This window comes from Erinaceus europaeus, chromosome 17, assembly GCF_950295315.1.
Source record: "Erinaceus europaeus chromosome 17, mEriEur2.1, whole genome shotgun sequence".
In the NCBI taxonomy this organism is placed as follows: Eukaryota; Metazoa; Chordata; class Mammalia; order Eulipotyphla; family Erinaceidae; genus Erinaceus; species Erinaceus europaeus.
In genome coordinates, this window is record NC_080178.1 from 61,418,508 (window position 1) to 61,441,352 (window position 22,845).

Genomic DNA, 22,845 nt, shown 5'->3' on the forward strand with positions numbered 1-22,845 from the left:
CAGACCTGCTTTACCAACTGTGGAGTGTCCCTCTTGCAGGTGGGGAGCAGGGGCTTGAACCTAGATCCCTGTGCTTGGTACTCAACTGTGCGTGTCATCACCTGGCCCGGATATATATCCCCACCCCTTAAGAATTCTTCACAGACTAGGGGTGGTGGCAGTGGAATGCAGACAGCTACCTTGGAGAGAAAAGAAATTGTACCTTTTTTAACAATTGTCCTGTAAACCACTGCTTCCCCAATAAAATTGTACAAAAAGAATTCTCAGCGCCTTCAATAACCCAGTCTACCTTCCAGCATTAAAAAAAACAGAACTGAGTTCTATGATATAAAAGTTTTAAACATAACACTATATATGTATTATGCCTTTGACTCATTAATGACTTTTTTATTAGTAATAGGCAGTATAACATCACTCAAAGCGAAGTAGAATAATGCACTTTCATAAGGTGTGCTCTCAATATTTACTAGGCTAATATAATGCTAATAAGCCTTTGAATTCTGAGACAGGATGTATGTGGACATTTGAAACAGGAAAAAGAAACAGAATGGACTGGATGATCAGCCATGAAGTTAAGTGCACAAATTATCATGCACAAGGACCGAGGTTCAAGTCTCCAGTCCCCGCAGGGGGAAAGCTTCACAGGTGGTAAAGGAGCACTTCAGCTATCACTATCTCTCTCTCTCTCTCTCTTCCTCTCTACCTTCCCCTTCCATCTCAGTTACTCTCTATTCTGTCAAAAGAGAAAAAAGGGGGGGGGAAGCCATAAACACCCTATTTATGCTGCTCCAGTAAAACATAAACAACAGTCATTTAAGAAGTCCCAGAGAATTGTATTTTTTTTTATATCTTTTTTGTTGTTGTTGTTCAGAGTACTGCAACTCTGTCTTATGGTAGTGATGGGGATTGAACCTGGAAGTTTTGGTGCCTCAGGTATGAAAGTCTTTGCATAACCATTATGTTGTCTCCCCAGGCCCTGAGAATTGTATTTTCAAGTCACCATGCAGATTTATGCTGCTACCTACCAAGCGGTCACTAGGGTACTCAGAACTGAGATTAATACAACAAAAGTTTTTTTTAATTGTTGTAGTTACTGTTGCTGTTGTTATTCATATCGTTGCTGTTGGATAGGACAGAGAGAAATGGAGAGAGGAGGGGAAGACAGAAATGGGGAGAGAAAGACAGACACCTGCAGACCTTTTTCACTGCCTGTGAAGCGAGTTCCCTGCAGGTGGGGAGCTGGGGGTTTGAACTGGGATCCTTCTGCCAGTCCTTGCGCTTGGCGCCACCTGCGCTTAACCCACTGCGCTACCACTGGGCTCCCCAACAAAAGATTTTAAATATGTCTCAGGAGTGAGAAAAAGTTAACTAACTGCTTGGCATATAGTAGTCTCCATATATATATTCACACAAATGAAGGAAAATATAAATACATAGAGACGCATACAATAAAAGCTAACACATAATATGGCAATATGCCTCTGGCAAGAGAACAGCTAGAATGATTGAGACAACCTTGGCTTGAGTATTTCTTGATTCTTAGAAACACTTTTAACTTCAATAGTTATACACACACACACACACACACACCCATTTATTTATTTATTTGCCTCCAGGTTTATTGCTGGGGCTTGGTGGCAGCATTACAAATCCACTGCTCCCAGCAGCCTTCTCCCCGCCCCCACATTTTATTCAACAGGACAGAGAGAAACTGAGAGAGAAGGGGAGGTGGAGAGAAAAATATACATGCAGACCTGCTTCACAGCTAGTGAAATGTTCCTCCAACAGGTGAGAAGCCAGGGGCTTGAACCCTGATCCTTACGCAGTTCCTTGTACCTAATACTATGTGCACCTAGCCCAGTGTGCCACCGCCTGGCCCTATTAGTAATATTTTTCATTCACTATATTTCTACTTTGGTAACTAAAAGCTACCTTCTAATTAAAAGAATGCCTCTGATTATCTAGTGCTCAGTGAATCCTCTCTTTTTGAAAGGTTAGTGGTTTACAGTAAAGTCTTTTTTTTTTCTCACCACTTTCATCACCAAAGGTCTGTGTCCCTATCCCCACCCCCATAGATAACCAATGTAGCTCTCCCACAGTCTTAGATAGAGGTTGACAGTTTTCTTTTGCATTTGTAGATTCAGTTCTCTATATTCTGCATACTAGTGAAACCATTCTGTAGTTGTTCTTCACCTCCTTATTTACTTCTCAGTGAATTCTCTGCACTAGACTACCACAGTAGATTCTTGGTTTCTCTTTGGTCATATTACAAATAACAACAATGATAATGATAATAACTTATGTACTATACTTCCACCAGGAATTGACCATAGTAATTTATGACAGCCAGTACTCTTCAACAATTGCTAAGCCCTTGTATACTCTACTTTGCTTACTTTACTAATAAAGAAAGAAACTAAGGCTTAAAGATGTTAAGGAATTTGTCTAAATACAGCTAGTGAATAGATAGACCTGACACTAAAGCCTGTCTTAAGCAAATTACCATACCATCTCAGAACTTTACTGTCAACTACAGAATTTCTTTTTGTTGTTGTTGTTAATATCAGAGTTTAGACTATACCAATTATATGATATGCACGTACGACCTTAGAGCCATCACAGTTTTCTATTATGTGCAGAGAACATAAAAATTCTGAGTCCATAGTGACTTATTCCTTGAGTCATATTTGATGCTCCCTCGGGTTAAATTGATGAAAAAAAAAAGTCAGTCTTTATTTCAATTGACTGAGTCATGTGTAGCCAACTGGAATCCTGAATATTGTTTTAGAGACCACATCCTCCGCCCCAGCCCTAAGTACCTAAAGTACCACAAAGTTCTTGCTTCTGCTGAAATCTGTGTATTACACTACCCTAGATTACATTACACTGATATGCAATTACATTGCTTATACATTACATTACATCAACAATTCATTACACTATAACTTAATCATCACACAAGAGCTAGCAGGGACCTTAGAAATCACTGGGCCTGATGCCATCAATTTAGAGATGAGAAAAATGAGATCCAGGTGGTGGAAGTGGCCTGGTCAAAACAATATACCTATATGGTAAAGCCATGACTGACAGCCTGAGGAGATTGTGTACATCCTGGCCCCCAAATAGCAAGCCAAGGAGTCATAGTTGGGACTAGGAATCCTAGAATTTGCTGAGTCCGGCCTCCTGCTTTCAAAAGTAGGGTTCATCAAATATAAAATAGTCCCATCAGTAAATGAAATTGGTCCTTGAGAAACTTCTAGAGGGAGATAAGAAAAGGACTTACATAATGTAAGGAAGGATAATACTATGCTAAGCTTGAATTTTGCTATATGTGTTTTACACAAAGCTTCCCTCTCCCTAGAAGACCTGCCGGAAAAGGGTTGGAAATACTTCTAGAGAGCAACAGAAAAAGTTGTTAATTGATTTGCCAAGTGGGTTAACTATATGCTGAGTTTTGTTTTTCTGTTCACTTACATACAAATGGCTTACTGACGGGGCAAGCCATCCTGGAGAAGGCCAGTGATGGAGCAGACACTGGAAATTGGAACCCAGCAAGGGGCTAGCGCAGCCTGCAGGCCTCATGCTCCAACTCCAATAGCATGAGCAGGTCACCCTCATGGAGTAGACCCTTAACATTGCAGGTGAAGGAGCTGCTGGCATCATCCATGAACACCACACACATCTGGATGCACTGTCCCTCTGAGCCAGTCCAGCACAGCACCTTGGTGACTCTGGCCAGTTTGATGGGCTGTATGAGACGCGTGTCCATGATGGCAGTGTGGTTGACGGTCGGGCAGAGTGGTAAATTTTCTTGTTAATCTATCTAATGTTAAACACTGAAGTATCTAACTTTCTTCATTACTCAAATGATGGTAATACTCAAAGAATTCCACTTGTATAATTGGAGACTACATTCACACATCTATTAAAAGAACAAGAACTGATCTACTAATATCACTGCCTTACAATGATCAAAACACTAACCATCTATTTGAAGATTTAAAAAGGAGTATCTAAGAGAAACCTAGCCATGCAAACCAAAAAGCAACAGTGAAAACTGAAAACCAGACAAACTGGAAATCAGTCTCCATCCTGACTCTTCACACTCACCACTGTTTCCACCACAGGACTCCTCCGCTCCACAATAAACACACTAGGTAGGTTCCCAGTCCAGTCCACAGTCTCAGTCACAGACGCGCTGTGAAATGCCATGGTGTCGGATTTCCAATATTGAAGCTTTATATTAAAAAGCATTTTAAGAGGACCGTGGGTGAGGCATTACAGGGCCCATGGGTATCCCAGTCCCCTCAAAAGGAAAACCACCTCCTGGTAGGGAAGTCACTTTCATCACCCCCAGACCACAGAATCTCAGTGGGAAAATGTGAGCTCATGTGGTTAATCATGATGCTTACTGGCCACAAAACCTCAGATGTCACATTCTCTTGCCAATCATGTTAACTGAAAAACCAAAAGGTTTAGGGTTTCCAGCATTCCAAGATGTAAAAGACTTTTTTACCTGCCAAAGCCCAAACCTGGCTCTCTGGGGTGTGTTTTTCTAGTAAGTATTAATGATGTCCCTGACACCAAACGCAGAGCAGAGGTTTGTGTTCCTTATGCTACTCTAGGGGGTTAGGAAGGTCACAGAGCACTGTTCTGTTGATGAGAATTAGCTGGAAGGGGTGCGGACAACTACAAGACTCAGGTATGTGAAAAGGACCCAGATTAAAACAATGCTTGAAGGAACTTCAAAAAACCTGTAGTTTCCTCATAGTAATAATTTCTGATTTTTTTTCCCACTTAAGTTTTTCCCTCCACAGGGTTGTAGCTTTTGTGTAACTTTTATAATAAATCTCACATATACACACTAGCCATGACAATAATGCAAATGTCCTTTTGATCATGAATACTCAATATATCCAGGTACAATTAAATGATCTGAAAGCTCTTACCATCCTGCCTTCCCAATCACTCAGGCAGCTGCTCTGTTAAGGAATCAAGCACCCACTGTTCCACACAGGGCAAAACAGTTAAGACTCTAATCACTGCCACAGCATCTATGGAATCATTCCATATTCTCAATGAGATACTGTTTGACATATGGACTCTCCTTTCCAAGAAATCATGCCTGCATAAAGGGATACAGACACAGAAAGAAATCTGGGTCTCATTACCACAAAAGGCTCTCGTGTTATGGATTACGTAAAAATACACACAAACATTTTTTAAATGAAAAATGTCTCCATCAATGGAATTCACAGGAATACCCTACACTGGACAACTTTTCCCTATCGTAGGTCCAGGCTCTTCGGCATACCCTAGTAGTAACTTACCTAACTGGAATAGCACAGTAAATACTGGGCCTTTATAACCAAGACTCCCAAATAGTATCAGCCTATTTAGTGTGAAATTTATCGAGGCAAAGTCTTCTGACTACGACAGAATATTCCGCTTGGAATTCCTTTGCTAGTCTCATAGGGAATGCAGCTGTTCTCAGGCACTAACAGATTGTCAGGACTTTGGAAGAGGTTATTATTCAAATCAAGGAAGATAGTTGTATTATAACATGAATAATATGGACCCAAAACAAGGTTAACCAGGGATGACTTTAGCTCTCCCACTAGCTTATAGGAAGGAGTCTTTGGAGAAATAAATGAATTTCTCTCAGTCTTAATTGTCTTATTCTTAAAGTGAGTTCAAGTCTTTTTCTCACAGATGGATTAGAAATGAAAGTTACTGAGGATTAAATAAATTAATTTATATGATGTTCTATATTACTATATATCTACTTATCCAACCTAAAATAACCAATATCCCTTTTCAAAGGGACAGGAGAACATGAGTTCATCTATTAAGATAGCTCAGGTGTTTTTTGTTTGTTTTTGCCACCAGAGTTACTGGGACTTAGTGCCAACATGGCTCCAAGTCATCCTTTTTCTTTCTTTTTTTTTTTTTTTTAATATATCTTGATAGTGGTGAGACAGAAAGAAAGATAGAAAAACACAGATAAGGAGAGACACCTACAACACTGCATCACTGCTCTCCCCCTACAGGTATGGACCAAGGACTTGAACTTGTGTCCTTCTGCATGACAATGTGTATGCTCTACTCAGAGAGCTGCCACCTGGACTCTGAGGCAAAATCTCTCTATAAAAGTTCTCTTGTGCCCCTCTTGTCAAAACTGGTTATGTCCACTTCTTCTAGTCCTGTGTTCCTGGTATCAACTTCTAAGTGACACACACAGTATGGATTCAGTTAGTATTTCTTTATTCGGTGAGTTGCAAGCTTGATGGCCTCAATTCAATTACAATCTTGCTCAGGCAGAGTCACTGTCTTCATTCGTTGTTTACATTAAACACTGGACACAGTACACAATACGCAGAAAAGCACTCAACAAATCGAGCAGGTGGATGAACCTTGCAGTGTGAAATGATCTGAAAGTCTAATGCTACCAATACTGCATCTTAAAACTCCTAATGTATAGGAGTCCTAGGGAGTGAATAAGGCTTAGAGTAAAAAATAAAACATATATTTTATTTCATCTCTCATTTCATTTTCAACAACTATAATCAAAAGCTAAACTATAATCTAGTTCTTTGAAAGGACAGGGACCATGTGTTCAGCTTGCTAGGCATAACTAGCATAGAGTGAGTGAAAGCTTTTAAAGCACTTAAAAGAAAACTCAAGAAAAATCCTGAAGTGCAATAGAGTGAGGGTCCACCAATGCTGCGGTCTCTGCTCTTCCTACCACATCGTTCCAAACCACTCAGCAGTCAAGCAACATAAAAACATAAACCAGCTCAAGTCATCATCCCCTTTTCTGAAAGCCCTTCAGGGATTTTCACTCCAAAGAAACCACAGCTTCTTCAGCGTACTCACAGTCCTTGCTGATCTCTCTGTCACTAGAGCGGGCCTGCCCCATGTTCATTACTTCCCAGCCACATGCATTTGGCCTGGTTATTGTCTAGATGGAGCACGGGGGCTTTAGCTTTCACATTTTCTGTTAATTTTATCTCCTTATAGAAGCCGCTTGACATTTTACCTAATCTAGCTTCATCTAACCCAGAGTAGTGTTTTTCTCCATTAGAATGCTTATTAAGCACTGATTTTCTAGTTTATTGGTCCTATCCCTCAGTAGTCTGCTTGTCCCAGGAAAGGAGAGAGCATAGTGAATTCGGCCTTCATTACAGCCTCAAAGCCTAGAACAGTGCCTGGTATATAGATACTCAATTACAAATAGTTTGAGGGGAGAGAGAGAGAGAGAGAGAGAGAGAGAGAGCGAGCACACACGTGCGCACTCGTGTATATGTGTCTTTCCAGCAACAAATGCATACTCCGTACCCTTACGATCTAGTATAGGGTTCAGGGTAATCAACAGATTTGTTGAATGAATATACAAATGAATGAGGAAAGCATGTGTGTGAAGGCTTCAAAACATAAAATTGGCCTAAAATTAACTCCAAAGACTATGATTTACAGAGGGTGTTTGTTTTCACAATTTAAGTAAGGCAAAATTACTATTCATGCTATTAACTGGGAAATGAACTCAAAGCTTATATGGCTAACTCTAAATTAAATGACTTCTAGAAGGGGGACAAGTTGTGAACATGTGTCCCCTGCTATTTTGTCTATCTTCAAGTCCCAACCATTAGAGATAAGAACTGTTTGTAAAGACCGGAAAGGGGGAATAAATTAAAGTAGCCTTAAGTATTAAAGAAACACAAATAATAATTTGTTTATAGGGAAAGTTATAATGAGAACTAGCGATTTTCTCCCTCTCCTCTTGAATAACTGTTTCACAAACAGGTAACATGCTACTTTGGGGAATAAACTATAAAGCTTTAAGAGAGAAGCCTTCTAAAAAATAATACTAGGGGGTCGGGCAGTAGTGTAGCAGGTTAAGCGCACGTGGCACAAAGCACAAGGACTGGCGTAACGATCCCAGTTCAAGCCCCTGGGTCCCCACCTGCAGGGGAGTCGCTTCACAGGCGGTGAAGCAGGTCTGCAGGTGTCTGTCTTTCTCTCCCCCTCTGTCTTCCCCTCCTTTCTCCATTTTTCTCTGTCCTATCCGACAACGAACGACATCAACAATAACAATAATAACCACAATAAGGCTACAACAACAAGGGAAACAAAAGGGGGAAAAAATGGCCTCCAGGAGCAGTGGATTCATGGTGCAGGCACTGAGCCCCAGCAATAACCCTGGAGGCTAATAATAATAATAATAATAATAATAATAATGATGATGAAGTAAAAAGAAAAGACAGAGAGGCCATCTAAATACTGTTTATGGGGGAAAAGAACTCACTCTGTTAGTAATAAAAATAGTTTCATTGTAAATACATAAAATGAGTTGTTTTTTGTCCTGGTAAAGAGATTAAGAAAATTAAATTATTTTAAAATATAACAATTGTCAATGAATCATAGTCTACAATAAGTTCAATGTAAATTTTTTTAATTAAAAGAGGGCCGCAATGGTAGCACACGTTTGCCCTGTAGCAGTGGGAATAACAAAAAAAATTATTTTTCAAATACGTCTCACACCAGCAGAAATTTATTTCTAAACAATAGAATAATTTTTCTTGTTTTTAAGGTCCAAACACACAAAGATTTTTATAAAAAGAAGACTGAAGAGATTTTTTAATCCTACTGATTTTCCTAAAGTCCATTTAATAATTATTTTCTTTTAGATTTCAAATATGAGGTTCAATAATTTATTTTCCACTATTAGGCCAAATACTTCCATTAGCATCCCAACAGGGAATCTAACACCATGTATTGCAATTGGGAAAGGAGAGGGAGTAGAAAACCTTTCTGGTGGGCCTAGACCTCGAATAAATCCCTCTCTCCATTGTTAACTGGTTATCTTTATCAGAAACACACAATAGACCCCTGTGGGCCCCCACAGGACCTTGCCATCAATGTGGATCAACAACAGTAGAGAATGTTCCATCCTCTGAAGGGAAGCTGGACAGCATACTCTGTGTTCCACCTGAGGAAGATGGGTCCTGAAATTGGGACAGCTTGGAACGTTCCTACTCATGACCACAGAATGTGAGCTCAGATCTACAGGGATGCAGAGGCCACATAGGCTCCTAAGCTGAATATGGGCCCCAGAGCAGATCAAATCGAGGGGTTTACAGTCAATATTTATACACCTTTCCCATATTTAGGAGCTACTCTCTCCCCTGATCCAGCTTTCTGGTCCTTTTTCCAGCCATGACATCATCTCCCCAGACAATAACTTGGATCCACCTGCATATCAGATGTCAGGCTCAGGAGAAAAAAAAACAAAAAACAAAAAAGCAACTAGTATAGTCATGGGCTCTTTGGAATATAACTAAAATAGGACTACTAATTATCTACAAAATGGAGACCCCCAACTCTTCATCTGCACTACTCCAGACTTTAGGATCATGATTAGTCAACAATTTGTTTGGCTTTATATGTTAACTCTTTTTTCAGCCACCAGGTTCCAGATGCTACCATGATGCCAACTGGACCAATGTATCCTGGAGCCCTGCCCCACTAAGGAAAGAGAGAGACAGGCTGGGAGTATGGATCGGACCTGGCAACGCCCATGTTCAGCAGGGAAGCAATTATAGAAGTCAGACCTTCCACTTTCTGCATCCCATAATGTCCTTTGGCCATGCTCCAAGAGGACTAAATAATAGGGAACCTATCAGGGGAGGGAATGGGATACGGAGTTCTGGTGGTGGGAATTGTGTGGAGTTGTCCCCCTCTTATCCTTCGGTTTTTGTCAGTATTTCCTTTTTATAAATAAAAATAAAAAAGAGAAAGAAAGAGAGAAAGAAAGGAAGGACAGAAGAAAGAAAGAAAACCCTTCTGGATAAAGTGCTAGGCAAGCAATATCTCAAGGCATCTCTGTTCCCCTTTGCAACATCTCTATGAGTAATGTATATTAATTCTCTATCAGTAAAAGAGAAATGAAATACCTTGGAAATCTTCAGAATTCGGCAACTTGACACCACATACAAAATAATCCTTATGCTCATTCTGCAAATGCAACCAAAGAGTGAAGTTAAGTCTTTTTAATTATAAAGCAAAGAAACTTTAAGTTAAATCTCATAGAATCCAGCAGGTCATTATTAACTCAAAGACAATATTGCCCTAGAGTCAAAATACTATCATAACTGTTGAAGGAGACTGGTGAATATGTGGAGTCATTTATGTTACTAATTCTAGATCTGTATAAATTTGAAACTGTCTACAAAATAAGCACTTAAGGAATAAAATGCAAGCAAATTGTTTTTTTTTTTAGCTTTTTAATTTTTTTTAACATTTATTTATTTTCCCTTTTGTTGCCCTCGTTTTTTATTGTTGTTGTAATTATTGTTGTTGTTATTGATGTCGTTGTTGTTAGATAGGACAGAGAGAAATGGAGAGAGGAGGGGAAGACAGAGAGGGGGAGAGAAAGAGAGACGCCTGCAGACCTGCTTCACGGCTTGTGAAGAGACTCCCCTGCAGGTGGGGAGCCAGGGATTCAAACTGGGATCCTTGTGCCGGTCCTTGCGCTTTGTGCCACATGTGCTTAACCCGCTGTGCTACCACCCGACTCCCAGCAAATTGTTTAATTCATGTAATTGTAAACCATAAAAATATTTTATGCCTGGCCAAAGAGAACATAATGGCTATGGGGAGTCGAGTGGTGTTGCACCTGGCTAACTGCAAATAGTACAAAGTTCAAGCCTCCGGATCCCCATCTGCAGCGTACCTGCAGAGAGGTGTTTCGCAAGTGGTGAAACAGGTCTTCAGATGTCTATATTTCTCTCTCCCATCTCTCTCAATCCTATCCAATAAAATGTAAAAAATGGCCGCAGGAGCAGTGGATTCTTAATGCTTATCCTGAGCCCCATCAATAACAATACAGGCAAAAAAAAAAAAAAAAGAACATAATGAGGGGGCAGGGTGGTGGCAAACCTGGTTGAGTGCACATGTTACAATGTGGAAGGACCCAGGTTCGAGCCCCTGGTCCCCACCTGCAGGAGGAAAACTTCATGAGTGGTGAAGCAGGGCTGCAGGTGTCTCTCTGTATATCTCCCCCTTTCCTCTCTATTTTAAGCTGTCTCTATCTAATAAATAAAGATGGAAAAATATAAAAACAAAAAAACAGACAAACAAAAATAATGGCTATGAAAAGATCTGTGGCTTAAGAAGTTCCCCGGTTCAATCCCCAATACCACCATAAGTCAGAGCTAAGCAGTGCTCTAGTGTGTCTGTTTCTCCCCCACATCATCTTTCATTAAAATAAATAAAATATACACTTGAACCAATTCATACCTATAAAAGAAACATTTTCAATAGAATTAGCAAGATTCTATGAGCAATCCAAAATCTTAGTATTGGTAGAGAGGGAAAAGGGGGTGAGGAGAGAGAAACATCACAGTACCATTCCACTGATAGTAAAGGACTAAAGTTTCTTAGTGTTCCCATGTGGTGGATAGGAGTTGAACCTGGATCTTCAAGTATGGTAAAGTGTGATCTATCTACCAGTGTGATCTATCTCCTGACTTCCTTTTAAGGCTATGTCTTTTAAGTGAAAGAAAACCTTCAAATTTAGCAGATTTTGTCTTCTAAAGCAAAATCTTAGAAGTTTTATATTTCGTAGTTATTGAAAAAATAATTAAAAGTTAACATTCTTCCAATTCTTCCACGTGTATCATGTGTAATACTAACAAGTATAACTTACACAGCATGTTTTATATATATATATATACACACACACACACACACACACACACACACACACACAAGTGAGAATCAGTTGATAATGAAAAGATCCCTTAGAAACCAGAAATAATTTGGTATTCTTTCACATAAACATTAAGTATACCCTACAATCAAACTGACATACTTGGCATATAGGTAGTACAAGGTATACAAGACAATACTGTATATTGATATATATAATATATTGACATGCTAACACTAAAATTGACATATACCAGAAGCAAACTGGGAGCTAATACCAACTCAATCTAAATTTATTTTCTAAATAGAAAATAGCTTCATAATGAATCATGACAGAGCTTTTAATTAAGATATGGTTACGTTTTTTCACTAAGAGAAATTTTCAAATGAAAACTACCTTTGATAAAAAGTATTTTCCCCCTAGGGGGGTCAGGTGGTGGTGTACTTAGTAGAGCAAACACATTAAAATGTTCAAGGACCCAGGTTCAAGACCCTTGGTCTCTACCTGCAGCAGAAGAAGCTTTATGAATGATGAAACAGTATTGTAGGTACCTGTCTCTCCCTATCTCCCCATTTCCTCTCAATTTCTGTCTCTATCCAAAATAAGTAAACAAACAACAAGAACAACAAAACCCACACAAAAAAGGCTTATCTTTTCTCCCCTAGAAAATTTAAATCTCACACTTTTATAGAGGTGTGAGGGTATACTCTCTAAATCTGTAGCATTATTAACCAGGGAGAATTCAATAAAATGTTTACACACAGGAAGTTGGGCGGTAGCGCTGCAGGTTAAGTGCACGTGGCACAAAGCACAAGGGCCAGCATAAGGATCCCAGTTCAAGCCCCCAGCTCCCCACCTGCAGGGGAGTCACTTCACAAGCTGTGAAGCAGGTCTGCAGGTGTCTATCTTTCTCTCCCCCTCTCTGTCTTCGCCTCCTCTCTCCATTTCTCTCTGTCCTATCCAACAACATTAGTAATAATAACCACAACACTAAAACAAGGGCAACAAAAAGGGAATAAATAAATAAATATCTTTAAAAAATATTTACACATTTTTCTTTTTTTTATTTCTCTCTCTCCCATTTTTTCTTCCTTCCTTTACCACAGCACTACTTAGTACTTAAGGTGACAGAATGGTGCTATTGCTCTGATTCTAGAAAACAATTTAGTAGTACTTCATAGGGCTGTCATGCAGGAAGTCCCAGGTTCAGCTCCTGGCACCACCAGTAGCCGAGCTAAGCTATGTTCTGGTCAAAAACAAATTAATAATTAAAAAAAGTACATGTTATTCAGTTATTTAATAAATAATAAGGGGAGTGTTTTCCTTTAAATAAGACAATTTGAAACTTACCAAAACAATAGGGTATATGTAGGAAAGCTCAGAGAGTAACTGCCTACAACGAATTGTCAACTGAGCATTGGTCTTCAGAAAGAGTTCTCTGTTGAGGAGAAAAGATTCTTATTTATTTAAACAATATGCTTGCATGATTTCTAACATTTATTTCCTCAAGAATTATGTAGAGGAAGATTAACAATCCAAAGAAAACCACAGAAACTCAAAGGAGGAGGCAAAACAGTTTTGATGTGTTCTGACCTACCTCTAAATATTAACTATATAGCGGCCAGGTGTGTGAGTCTAGCACAAGAAGTGAGACAACAGGTACACATCATCATTGACTGAGCACTTGCCACCAGCTGCCAAGAGCTTTACTATTGAATTATTATTGCTACTCAGGATTTTATTATACAATTTTACAACCAAAGGAACAAGATTTGGCTATGGACATCTAATCTTTGACAGAAGCGCCCATCTAATCTTTGACAAAAGTGGGGAAAGCAGAGTCTCAACAAATGGTGTTGGAAAAAAATGGGTTGAAACATGCAGAAGAATGAAACTGAACCACTATATTTCACCAAATACAAAAGTAAAGGACTTGGATGTGACCACAAATTATTAGATACTTAGAGGAAAATATTGGCAGAACTCTTTTCCACACAAATTTTAAAGACATCTTCAATGAAGCGAATCCAAATACAAAGAAGACTAAGGCAAGCATAAACCTACGGGACTACATCAAATTAAAAAGTTTCTGCACCCTAAAGAAACTACTACCCAAACCAAGAGACCCCTCACAGAATGGGAACAAGATTTGGAAAGTCTAAGTACGCCGACCAAAATATTAATTCCTAATTGAGGTCAGTTTGATTCCAGAAAATAACTACAAACTATTTCCTTTTTGTTTTTTAAACGCATTTTGTTTTTTCACTCACAACTCCATGTTAGAGTGACTTCAAACAGTAAATTGCTGCCATGTTGGGGGGCAAAATGATAAAAACTCTAGCAAGGACTGGAAGATAGAATAATGGTTATACAACAGACCTTCACACATAACATCCTGAGGCCCCAGGTTCAATCCCCAGCAGCACTATAAGCCAGACCAGAGCATTGCCCTCCTTCTCCCCCACCCCTGTATCTTTTTTCTCTCTCATTAAAATAAACAAATAAATAAAAATTTTAAAAGCACTAGCAAGCGAAAAAGTGGGCATATGAAATAATGCAGCCCTTCTCTCAAACGATTTAAGAAGTATGACCAACAAGTACAATAACCTGGCTCAACTGTCTTGAGAATTTAAGAAATTTTAGTGGACCTGTATGACAACATAGAACAAAAAGGTGATATAATGCAAGGAGCACCAAAGACCAGCTTCTACTCCTGGGGCCAGGAAGATATCTCACCATGAGAGCATATCTGTTTTGTCATGCCTATGGCCCAAGTTCGAGTCCAGCCCCTACTATGCTTGAGGAACTTCTGGTGTTGTGCTATCTTCCCTGTCTCCCTCTGTCTTTTCTCTTTTTATTTGAAAAAGTTGGCCCAGAGCAGCAACAACAATAAAAAGGTTCTCCTCCTGCCTGTCTTGAGCTGGCAAAGGTAACTTCCCAGTGTTGATTCCCTATCTACAAGGGGAACAGATACGAAGACTTCAGGGGTGTTTCCAGGTCTAATATCCTTGAAACCTCAATTACAAAACTTCTTTAAAGAAAAACACAGGAGGTAATGACTTTTGTGAGACATGAGTTAAGCTGAAGAAAAGAACATAGGTGGCAAAGACAGAAAACCAACTAGCATTTGTGGGAATTAGTGGTAGTTGTGTATCAGCTCCAGTGTCAACTGATGGGAGGTTATTTGAAAGTTAAGTAAAGGAAATTGAGTGCAGTTGTTTAGAGTCAACTTATTGGAGGTTATTTGGAAGGTAAAGCAAAAACAATTACTGAGAGTCTTAAGAAAATGAATTTTAAGAGGGTAGATTGGAACTGGAAAGCATCTGTGTACTGCTAGGTTAATCCAAAGAAGCTAATGCAGAGCAGGAGTGAGTCTAAGAATTCAAGACATACTGAAATTATTGAAGACAAAAGCCATTCACATGATAGAGATTAAAAGGAGAAGGTAAGCACACACACTACAGTGCACAAGGACCCAGGTTCAAGAGCCTGGCCTCCACCTACAGGGGGAAAGCTTCATGAGTGGTAAAGCAGGGCTGCAGGTGTCCTTTTATCTCTCTCTCTCTCTCTCCCTACTTCATCCTCCCCTCTCAGTTTCTCTCCGTCTCTATCCAATAATAAGTTTCTAAAAATTTAAGGAGAGAGAGAGATTGAGAGAGAGAGAGAGAGATATTAAAAGGAGAAGATTCAAGTATTTGGAAGTCAGGATGCTACAGTCTTGGGATCCAGAATAACCTGTTGATGAATCCAACTGCTCCTTTTACCAGGCGAGAGCTTAAGAAATGTTTAATAAGCAAGTGTAGCATTCACACTGGAATACCAAGAATACCGATAGCTTTAAAGAACAATACTTTACCAGGACCTATATTCAATGTCCATTCAATACTTACAACCCAATCATTCTATGTTGTCTTTACCTTTTGGCAGTACACTCCCTCCTCAGCTCATTCAAGGATTCTTTCTGATGCTGGAGTTTGAGATGTTCAGTGGAAAACACACTGCCTAGAAAGAGAAATAATTCCAGATGTAACATGACAGAGAGGATTGCTCAATCACAACCACACAGGCAGTGTCTAGTTCCCTGAATGTGAGAAGGAACTAAAAAGAATTAAAAGGAAAAATGAGTTGGGTGTGTGTGTGTGTGTCACTAGACTAATTTCCCTGTGGATTCAACTTTTTACACTAGTCCAGCTTCTAGCAGGTGTAAGAGTAAACGTCTAAGAGTGTCTACAATTGTAGTTCTAGATGACTCACCACGAAAGCCTGATGACATTTCAAAATTCAGTCATCTTCATTTCAAAGAGAGAGCAGGGGTTGAAAACCCTGGTGTTAATGATGATTCATTAAAGGCCTATCAGTTGTGATACATGAACCATGGATAATAGGGGAGGCCATGCATGTGTCAAGGTTGGGGGAATCTGGAGAAATCTCTAATCTACTTGATTTTGCTACAAACCTAAAACTGCTCTAAAAACATTTACTGTTTTAAATGTGGTTCATTTCTTTTCTGTCACAAATGCTATATAACAGCAGTACTAAAAATACACAAAGTCGAGCATGAAACATGACCTGTATTTTGAGTAGTATCATACAGTTCATAAATATTAGTAGCTTTTCATGAACTTTGACCTTGATCATAAATACAAGTAGTTTTAGTTAGAAACACAGTATGTAGGAAACATATATTCTGATTTTCCATATTATGTCATAAGCATTTTTAGATGTTGACAGATAGTCTGAGTTATGATGTTTAATGATTGTGTAAAATTCAACTCCAAGGATATGAATTATATGAATACTCCACATTTTAACAAATACCCATACCCAAATCTCATTACAAGACATTTAATTTCCTTAAAGTGTTAGCTTTTATAATTGAGCAATTAAAACTAGTATTTATATGCCTGACTTTTGTATTTATATCAATGTTGGGAACCAATACTCTAATTTATGTAATCGTAAAATTCTTTTATACTGTCCTGTGCTGAGAGAGAAGGAACTTAGGTTCCTAGTGGTCTGGGCCTATTAATTCAAGTGGTTCTGTCAGAGAAACAGTGTTAGATCCCATACACTAAATTCTAGATCTCACAAAGCTTAGTTCCACAAACTGTGATCCAATAGAAAAAGGTTTCCTAGTGGCCTGGGAGGTGGCACAGTGGATAAAGCATTAGACTCTCAAGCATGAGGTCCTGAGTTCAATTGCCAGCAGCACACGTACCAGAGTGATGTCAGGCTCGCGTTCTTTCTTTCTCTCTCTCTCTCTTTTTCCCTCTCTCCCTCTCTCTCACCATTCTCATTAATAAACAAATAAAATCTTAAAAAAGAAAAGGTGTCCTAAAATATCTATATATCTTATACAGAGAAAAGAAGTAGGTTAACTAGCAAACAACAACAAACTACCAATTTGTACATTCCAGTTAAATTCAATAACCCAAGAAATTTTATCAACATATTTATTTCTAAGTATGCCCCCGCCCTTAATTATACTTAAATAACCACATAAGTTAGTAACTTTACCTCTAAAACAGAGCTCGGACAAGAAACAACTGTTTATCTTCTTGTATTGATTTAAAGTGGTGCTGGAGAGTAAGTCATGGGCCTCATACTCATGTACAATACTGCTGAGGACTGCTCTAGCTCCATTTTTCTATTATATATTCTTAGATAGTAACAGAGGAGAAAGACACAAAAGAGGAAAGATACCACTGCCCCACACCACCATCTAGGGAGCTCTCCATCTTTGGTGCCCTCATGTGGTGTTAAGGATCAAACCCAGTGGCTCACACATAATAAGGTACACACTCTACTTGCTGAGTTATCTCCTGGCCCTCACCAGATAGCTTCTTTATCCTTAATATTCCTTTAAACTGTCACACTCAATGATTTTGGAAGACAAATGTTGGCAACTTCCATTCCCTACCCCATGTGCTAGAAAGCACATGCCTTATTCTACTACTACAGAAACCTGAATATTCTTCTTCATCCCAGATAATTTAGGATGCCTTAACTCCGCTAGTAAGACTACGAACAGGAACAACACAGATCTAGGCTTCAAGATGTAAATGTACATATGCACCCCCATTGTATAAGACTTATTTATTATTATTTATTTATTTATTTTTAATTGCCATCAAGGTTGGTGCTAGGGTTCAGTGTCTGCACTATAAATCCCCTACTCCTGGTAGCCATTTTTCCCTTTTTTTTTTCCTTTCCTTTCTTCCTCTGTTTGCCTTTTTATTTGATAAGGCAGAAATTGACAGGGGAAAGGGAGATAGAGAGGGGAAAGGGGACAAGTGCAGACCTGCTTCACTGCCCACGAAGTTTAACCCCTGCAAGTAGGAAGTAGGGGCTTGAACTCGAGACCTTGTGCATGGCAATGTGTGTGTGTTCAACTGAGTGCACCACACCTGCCCCTCCTACCCCCCCCAAAAAAAAGTCTTAAAAGATATTAAATGAGCAAATGTAGGGGGAAAGAGTGAAAGCAGAAAAATTAAACTTAAAAGGGTATATTCTCCATTTAACAAGAAGGCAAACTGTTAACACCAGGTCAATCTGGATGAAGCCTATAGGCATGCCATGTACTCTTATTACTCTTGCATTTTTTTTCTAAGTCTAAAACTATTTCCAAATAAAAAGTAAAAGAGTAGATCCAAACCCAAAAGGGGGTTAACTGAGCGGCTATTGTTGTCCGCAGACTTCATTATATTTATTAATTATTGGATAGAGGCAGAAAGAAATTGAGAGAGGAGCAGAAGAGAGAAAGGAAGAGAGACAGAGAGACACCTGCACCCCAGCTTTACCACTCATGAAGCTTTCCCCTGCAGGTGGGGACCAGGGGCTTGAACCTGGGTACTTGTGCACTGTAATATTTGCACTTAACCAGGTGTGCCACCTTCATTATAAGTTTTATTGATTGATTGATTGATTGATTGATTGATTATCTTGCCTCCAGGGTTATTGCTGGGGCTCAGTGCCTGCACTACAAATCCACTGCTCCTGGAGGCCATCTGTCCCATTTTTATTGCCCTTGTTACTGTCATTGTTGCCACTGCTGCTATTGGATAGGACAGAGAGAAATCGAGAGAGAAGGGGAAGACAAAGTTGGGGAGAGAAAGACACCCACAGACCTGCTTCACCTCTAGTGAAGCCACCACCCTGGAGGTGGAGAGCCAGGCCAGAACCGAATCCTTATGCTGGGTCCTTGCAGCTTTGTACCATGTGTACTTCTGCTTGAGTTAATGTCTTCTGCTTGAGTTAATCTTTACCCATGAAGGTAATTCAAATTAATAAGATTCCAACTCCAGCACTCTCTCATAGCTACCATTCAGTACTCAGCATTCATCTCTAATCAAGTGCCTTTCCTTCCCCGCTAGCTTACCCATTATCAAGAGAAACAATGAATTTCTTTTGTCAGTGAATTACATTGGGTTGTTGGAAAAGGCGTAACACATTTTTTCATGTTAAAATGCATCATAGCTTTCCCAACAACCCAATCACTTATTGCAAAATAACATTATTTTGGGACTCAAGTGGTTTGGCCAGTGGGACTATTTTCAGCCTTGCTACAGCATTTTTTTTTTTTAATTTTTATTTAATTTTTTTATTTATAAAAAGGAAACACTGACTAAGCCATCGGATAAGAGGGGTACAATTTCACACAATTTCCACCACCAGAACTCTGTATCCCATCCCCTCCCCTGATAGCTTTCCTATTCTTTAATCCTCTGGGAGTATGGACCCAGGGTCATTGTGGGATGCAGAAGGTTGAAAGTCTGGCTTCTGTAATTGCTTCCCCGCTGAACATGGGCGAGGACAGGTCGATCCATACTCCCAGCCTGTCTTTCTCTTTCCCTAGTGGGGAAGGGCTCTGGGGAAGCAGAGCTCCAGGACACACTGGTGGGTTATCTGTCCAGGGAAGTCTGGTCAGCATCATGATGCTAGCATCTGGTGGTTGAAAAGAGACTTAACATGCAAAGCCAAACAAATTGTTGACCAATCATGGACCTAAAGGCTGGAATAGTGCAGATGAAGAGTTGGGGGGCCCTCCATTTTGTAGATAGCTAGTAGGCGTATTTTAGTTATATTCCAAAGGGCCTGTGGCTATACTAGTGTTTTTGTTGTTGTTGTTGTTGTTTGTTTGTTTTTTTTTTGCCTGAGCTTGCAATATGATATGCAGGTGGATCCTAATTATTGTCTGGGGAGGTAGTGTCATGGTTGGCAGAAGGACCAGAAAGCTGGGTAAGGGAAAAGAATAGCTCCCAAATATGGGAAAGGTGTGTAAATATTGTGACTGTAAACCCCATCGATTTGATGTGATCTGGGGCCCATATTCAGCTTAGGAACCTATATGACCTCTGCATCCCTGTGGATCTGAGCTCACTTTCTGTGGTCATAAGGAGGAAAGTTCCAAGCTGCCCCAATATCAGGACCCATCTTCCTCAGGTGTAGCATAGCTATAGCATGTATATGGCATGCTGTTCTGTCAATCAAAAAATTACTTTGCAAACATTTTGATCTATAGGACCTATAGAGTTGTACACTCTCTCATTTCTGTCACAAATGGATAATTTGTGAATTCTCCATTTCCTCCTTGTCTGGGTAGAAGTTTATTGATTTTACTGTTTTTGCCTCCAGGGTTATCACCGGGGCTTGGTGCCTGCACTACGAATCCATTGCTCCTGGAGGACTTTGTTTTTTTCTTAATAGGACAGGACAGAGAGAAATTGAGAGGGAAGAGGAAGACAGAGAGAGGGAGAGAAAGACAGACCTGCAAACCTGCTTCACCACTTGTGAAGTGGCCCCCTACCCCCCTGCACAGGTGGGAAGCTGGAACTTGTATCTTTGTGTGGGTCCTTGTGCTTTGTATTATATGTGCTTAGCCCGGTGTGCCACCACCCAGGCCCCTGAGCTTTTGTAAGAACAGCTTTTGATTTGCAGTACAGCAAAATCCTGTCATCAGCTGCACACCCCTTCCCCTATGTCTTTGACAAAAGTAGTAATTTCATAGAAGGGACCCAGGAAGACAACATGTAGATTAACTTTAAAACAGAGGCTTGTAGGGAGAACCTAGTCTGTGGAGAGGGTGAAGCAGCAATGTCCTTCAAAGCAAGTGGAGTTTCTCTGGAGACAGCCATGAGTGGAACAATGGCCTTAAACTTCCTTGCATTTTACAGACTCTCGCCTTCTCCTTGGAGATGTACATGATAACAACAAATTTTTATTTTTTATTCTTTTAAAGATTTTATTGATTTATTCATAAGAAATGATAGGAGAGAGAAAGAACCAGACATCACTCTGGTACATGTGCTACCGGGGATTGAACTCAAGACCTCATGCTTGAGAGTCTAGTCCCTTAGCCACTGCGCCACCTCCTGGGCCACACAATAAAATTTTCTTTATCTTTCCTCTTATTAATCAACTTGCTTTAGTGCTCGTTTGACTATCTTCCCAACTGCAAAAGACCCATAGGGGTAATAAGGATAACTCCCCTCCAACCTCACTCTTCGCCCCCAATGTCATCGCTATTCAGAGATGCTCGTTTGCACTCAATCTCACTGATTTCTGCTCTTTCCTTCTCTCTGCTTGGTTTGGGTTTACCTTCTTTCCCTGTTATTAAGGTACAGACTAAGGTCACTGACTGGAAATCCTAACTTTCTTACAAAGCATCAAATGCCAAAAATTTCTTTTTAAGCTTAGGTCCTTCAAGTTATCGTGTTCTCGCCTCCAAAGGGGCAAATTACCAGGGCTTGTTATTCCCTGCTTTCTAGCCTGGTGGCAGAGATGAGGAGGAAGCCTCTTGGGTGAGCTAGACATATACTAAGTTCCTGACTATCAAAGTTGGGCTTCCTCAAAGATGCTGGCCCTCCCTTGAGAACAGATTTGTGATAGACAAGGTCCCACACAGTTTTCTACACTCACTGGTAGTAGCTTTCTTCTTTTTCTTCCTCCAGTTAGAATTGTTTTTCACTGAGACCTGGTGAATGCAGGATTTGTAACTCTTTCCATAGAGCTTAATGTTATTGATCTTAGGGAATGGATGGCAGCAATGCTTTCTGGCAGCAGAGTCCACTTGCCTCTGCTGAGCCTATATTACCAAGAGTGGCATTCTACAATTTTCCGCCTTAGCTGCCACCTTTCCTGTGGGCATTAAATGAAGGTCCATTCAGAACAAATTTGTGAGCAGGTGAAAATGGCCCTTAATCTTCTGCAGTCTCATAGCAGCCCCCCTTTGGTCAGAAACAAGGTATTAAAAATCATTGATGGGGAATTGGGCGGTAGTGCAGCGGGTTAAGCCCACGTGGCGCAAAGCGCAACGACCGGTGGAAGGATCCTGGTTCGAGTCCCCGGCTCTCCACCTGCAGGGGAGTCGCTCCACAGGCGGTGAAGCAGGTCTGCAGGTGTCTTTCTCTCACCTTCTCTGTCTTCCCCTCCTCTCTCCATTTCTCTCTGTCCTATCTAACAACGACAACATCAATAACAACAATAATAACTACAACAACAATAAAAAGACAACAAGGGCAACAAAAGGCAAAATAAACAATTTTTTAAAAAAAAATCACTGATGAATTATTTTACCCTCTTATATATACAGTGGGTAGAAATGGATCTCCTTTCACTTTTCTGCATTCTAGGCTGAAGTCACGGAGAGGGAAGGAAGGCAAAGGTGGATTCCACGTCTGCTTTCTGCAATGTGGCCCTGTCCATGCATATACCAGTGCTCCAATAAACTAAGTAAGCTGGCCCCTCTGGTGAGCAAGAACTGAAGTCAGACACTTTAATTTTAATAACCAAATGTCAATGTTGTGTCCTGTAAATCTAACAGCTGAAGAGTATGAAGCTTGCTTCCATCAACAAAGTAAAATTGGGCTCTCCTCTCCTCTCCTCTCCTCTCTTCTCCACTTTTCTCTCTTTCTCTCTCTCTCTCTTTCTCTCCCCCCCCCCCGAGAATTTGGTCTCAACTGGACAATGGCCAGTTCCTGTCAAAATTACAGTTAAAACCCATAAACTGTCATTCTTCTGGGTTTTCTACATCAAGTCAGATAAGGAAAAAGCAATATACTTCAACTATTTCAGTTTCACTCCCTGCAGAAATGCCTTTTCTGCACTATGATTTATGATGCTGCCTTTCTGAAGGG

General features: G+C 40.0%; 2 protein-coding genes across 2 annotated transcripts in view; both read right to left on the minus strand.

Annotated features, from left to right (window-relative positions):
• UVRAG (UV radiation resistance associated) overlaps window positions 1-22,845 on the minus strand; it is a 304,494-nt gene that overhangs the window by 116,444 nt on the left and 165,205 nt on the right. Inside the window, exons 9-11 of the mRNA XM_007520229.3 lie at window positions 15,628-15,712; window positions 13,061-13,148; window positions 9,954-10,014 (exon numbers count right to left, since the gene is read on the minus strand). Coding sequence (XP_007520291.1) covers window positions 9,954-10,014; window positions 13,061-13,148; window positions 15,628-15,712 — 234 coding nt within the window. The remainder of the gene's footprint in view (window positions 1-9,953; window positions 10,015-13,060; window positions 13,149-15,627; window positions 15,713-22,845) is intronic.
• LOC107522357 (small ribosomal subunit protein eS28-like) lies at window positions 3,560-3,769 on the minus strand. Its single transcript, XM_060177492.1, has one exon. It carries the CDS (start codon window positions 3,767-3,769, stop codon window positions 3,560-3,562), a length of 210 nt encoding a protein of 69 aa, XP_060033475.1.

Bases quoted from the DNA above. Each gene is read 5' to 3' on its own strand.
- LOC107522357 (XM_060177492.1), bottom strand. From the start codon at position 3,769: ATGGACACGCGTCTCATACAGCCCATCAAACTGGCCAGAGTCACCAAG.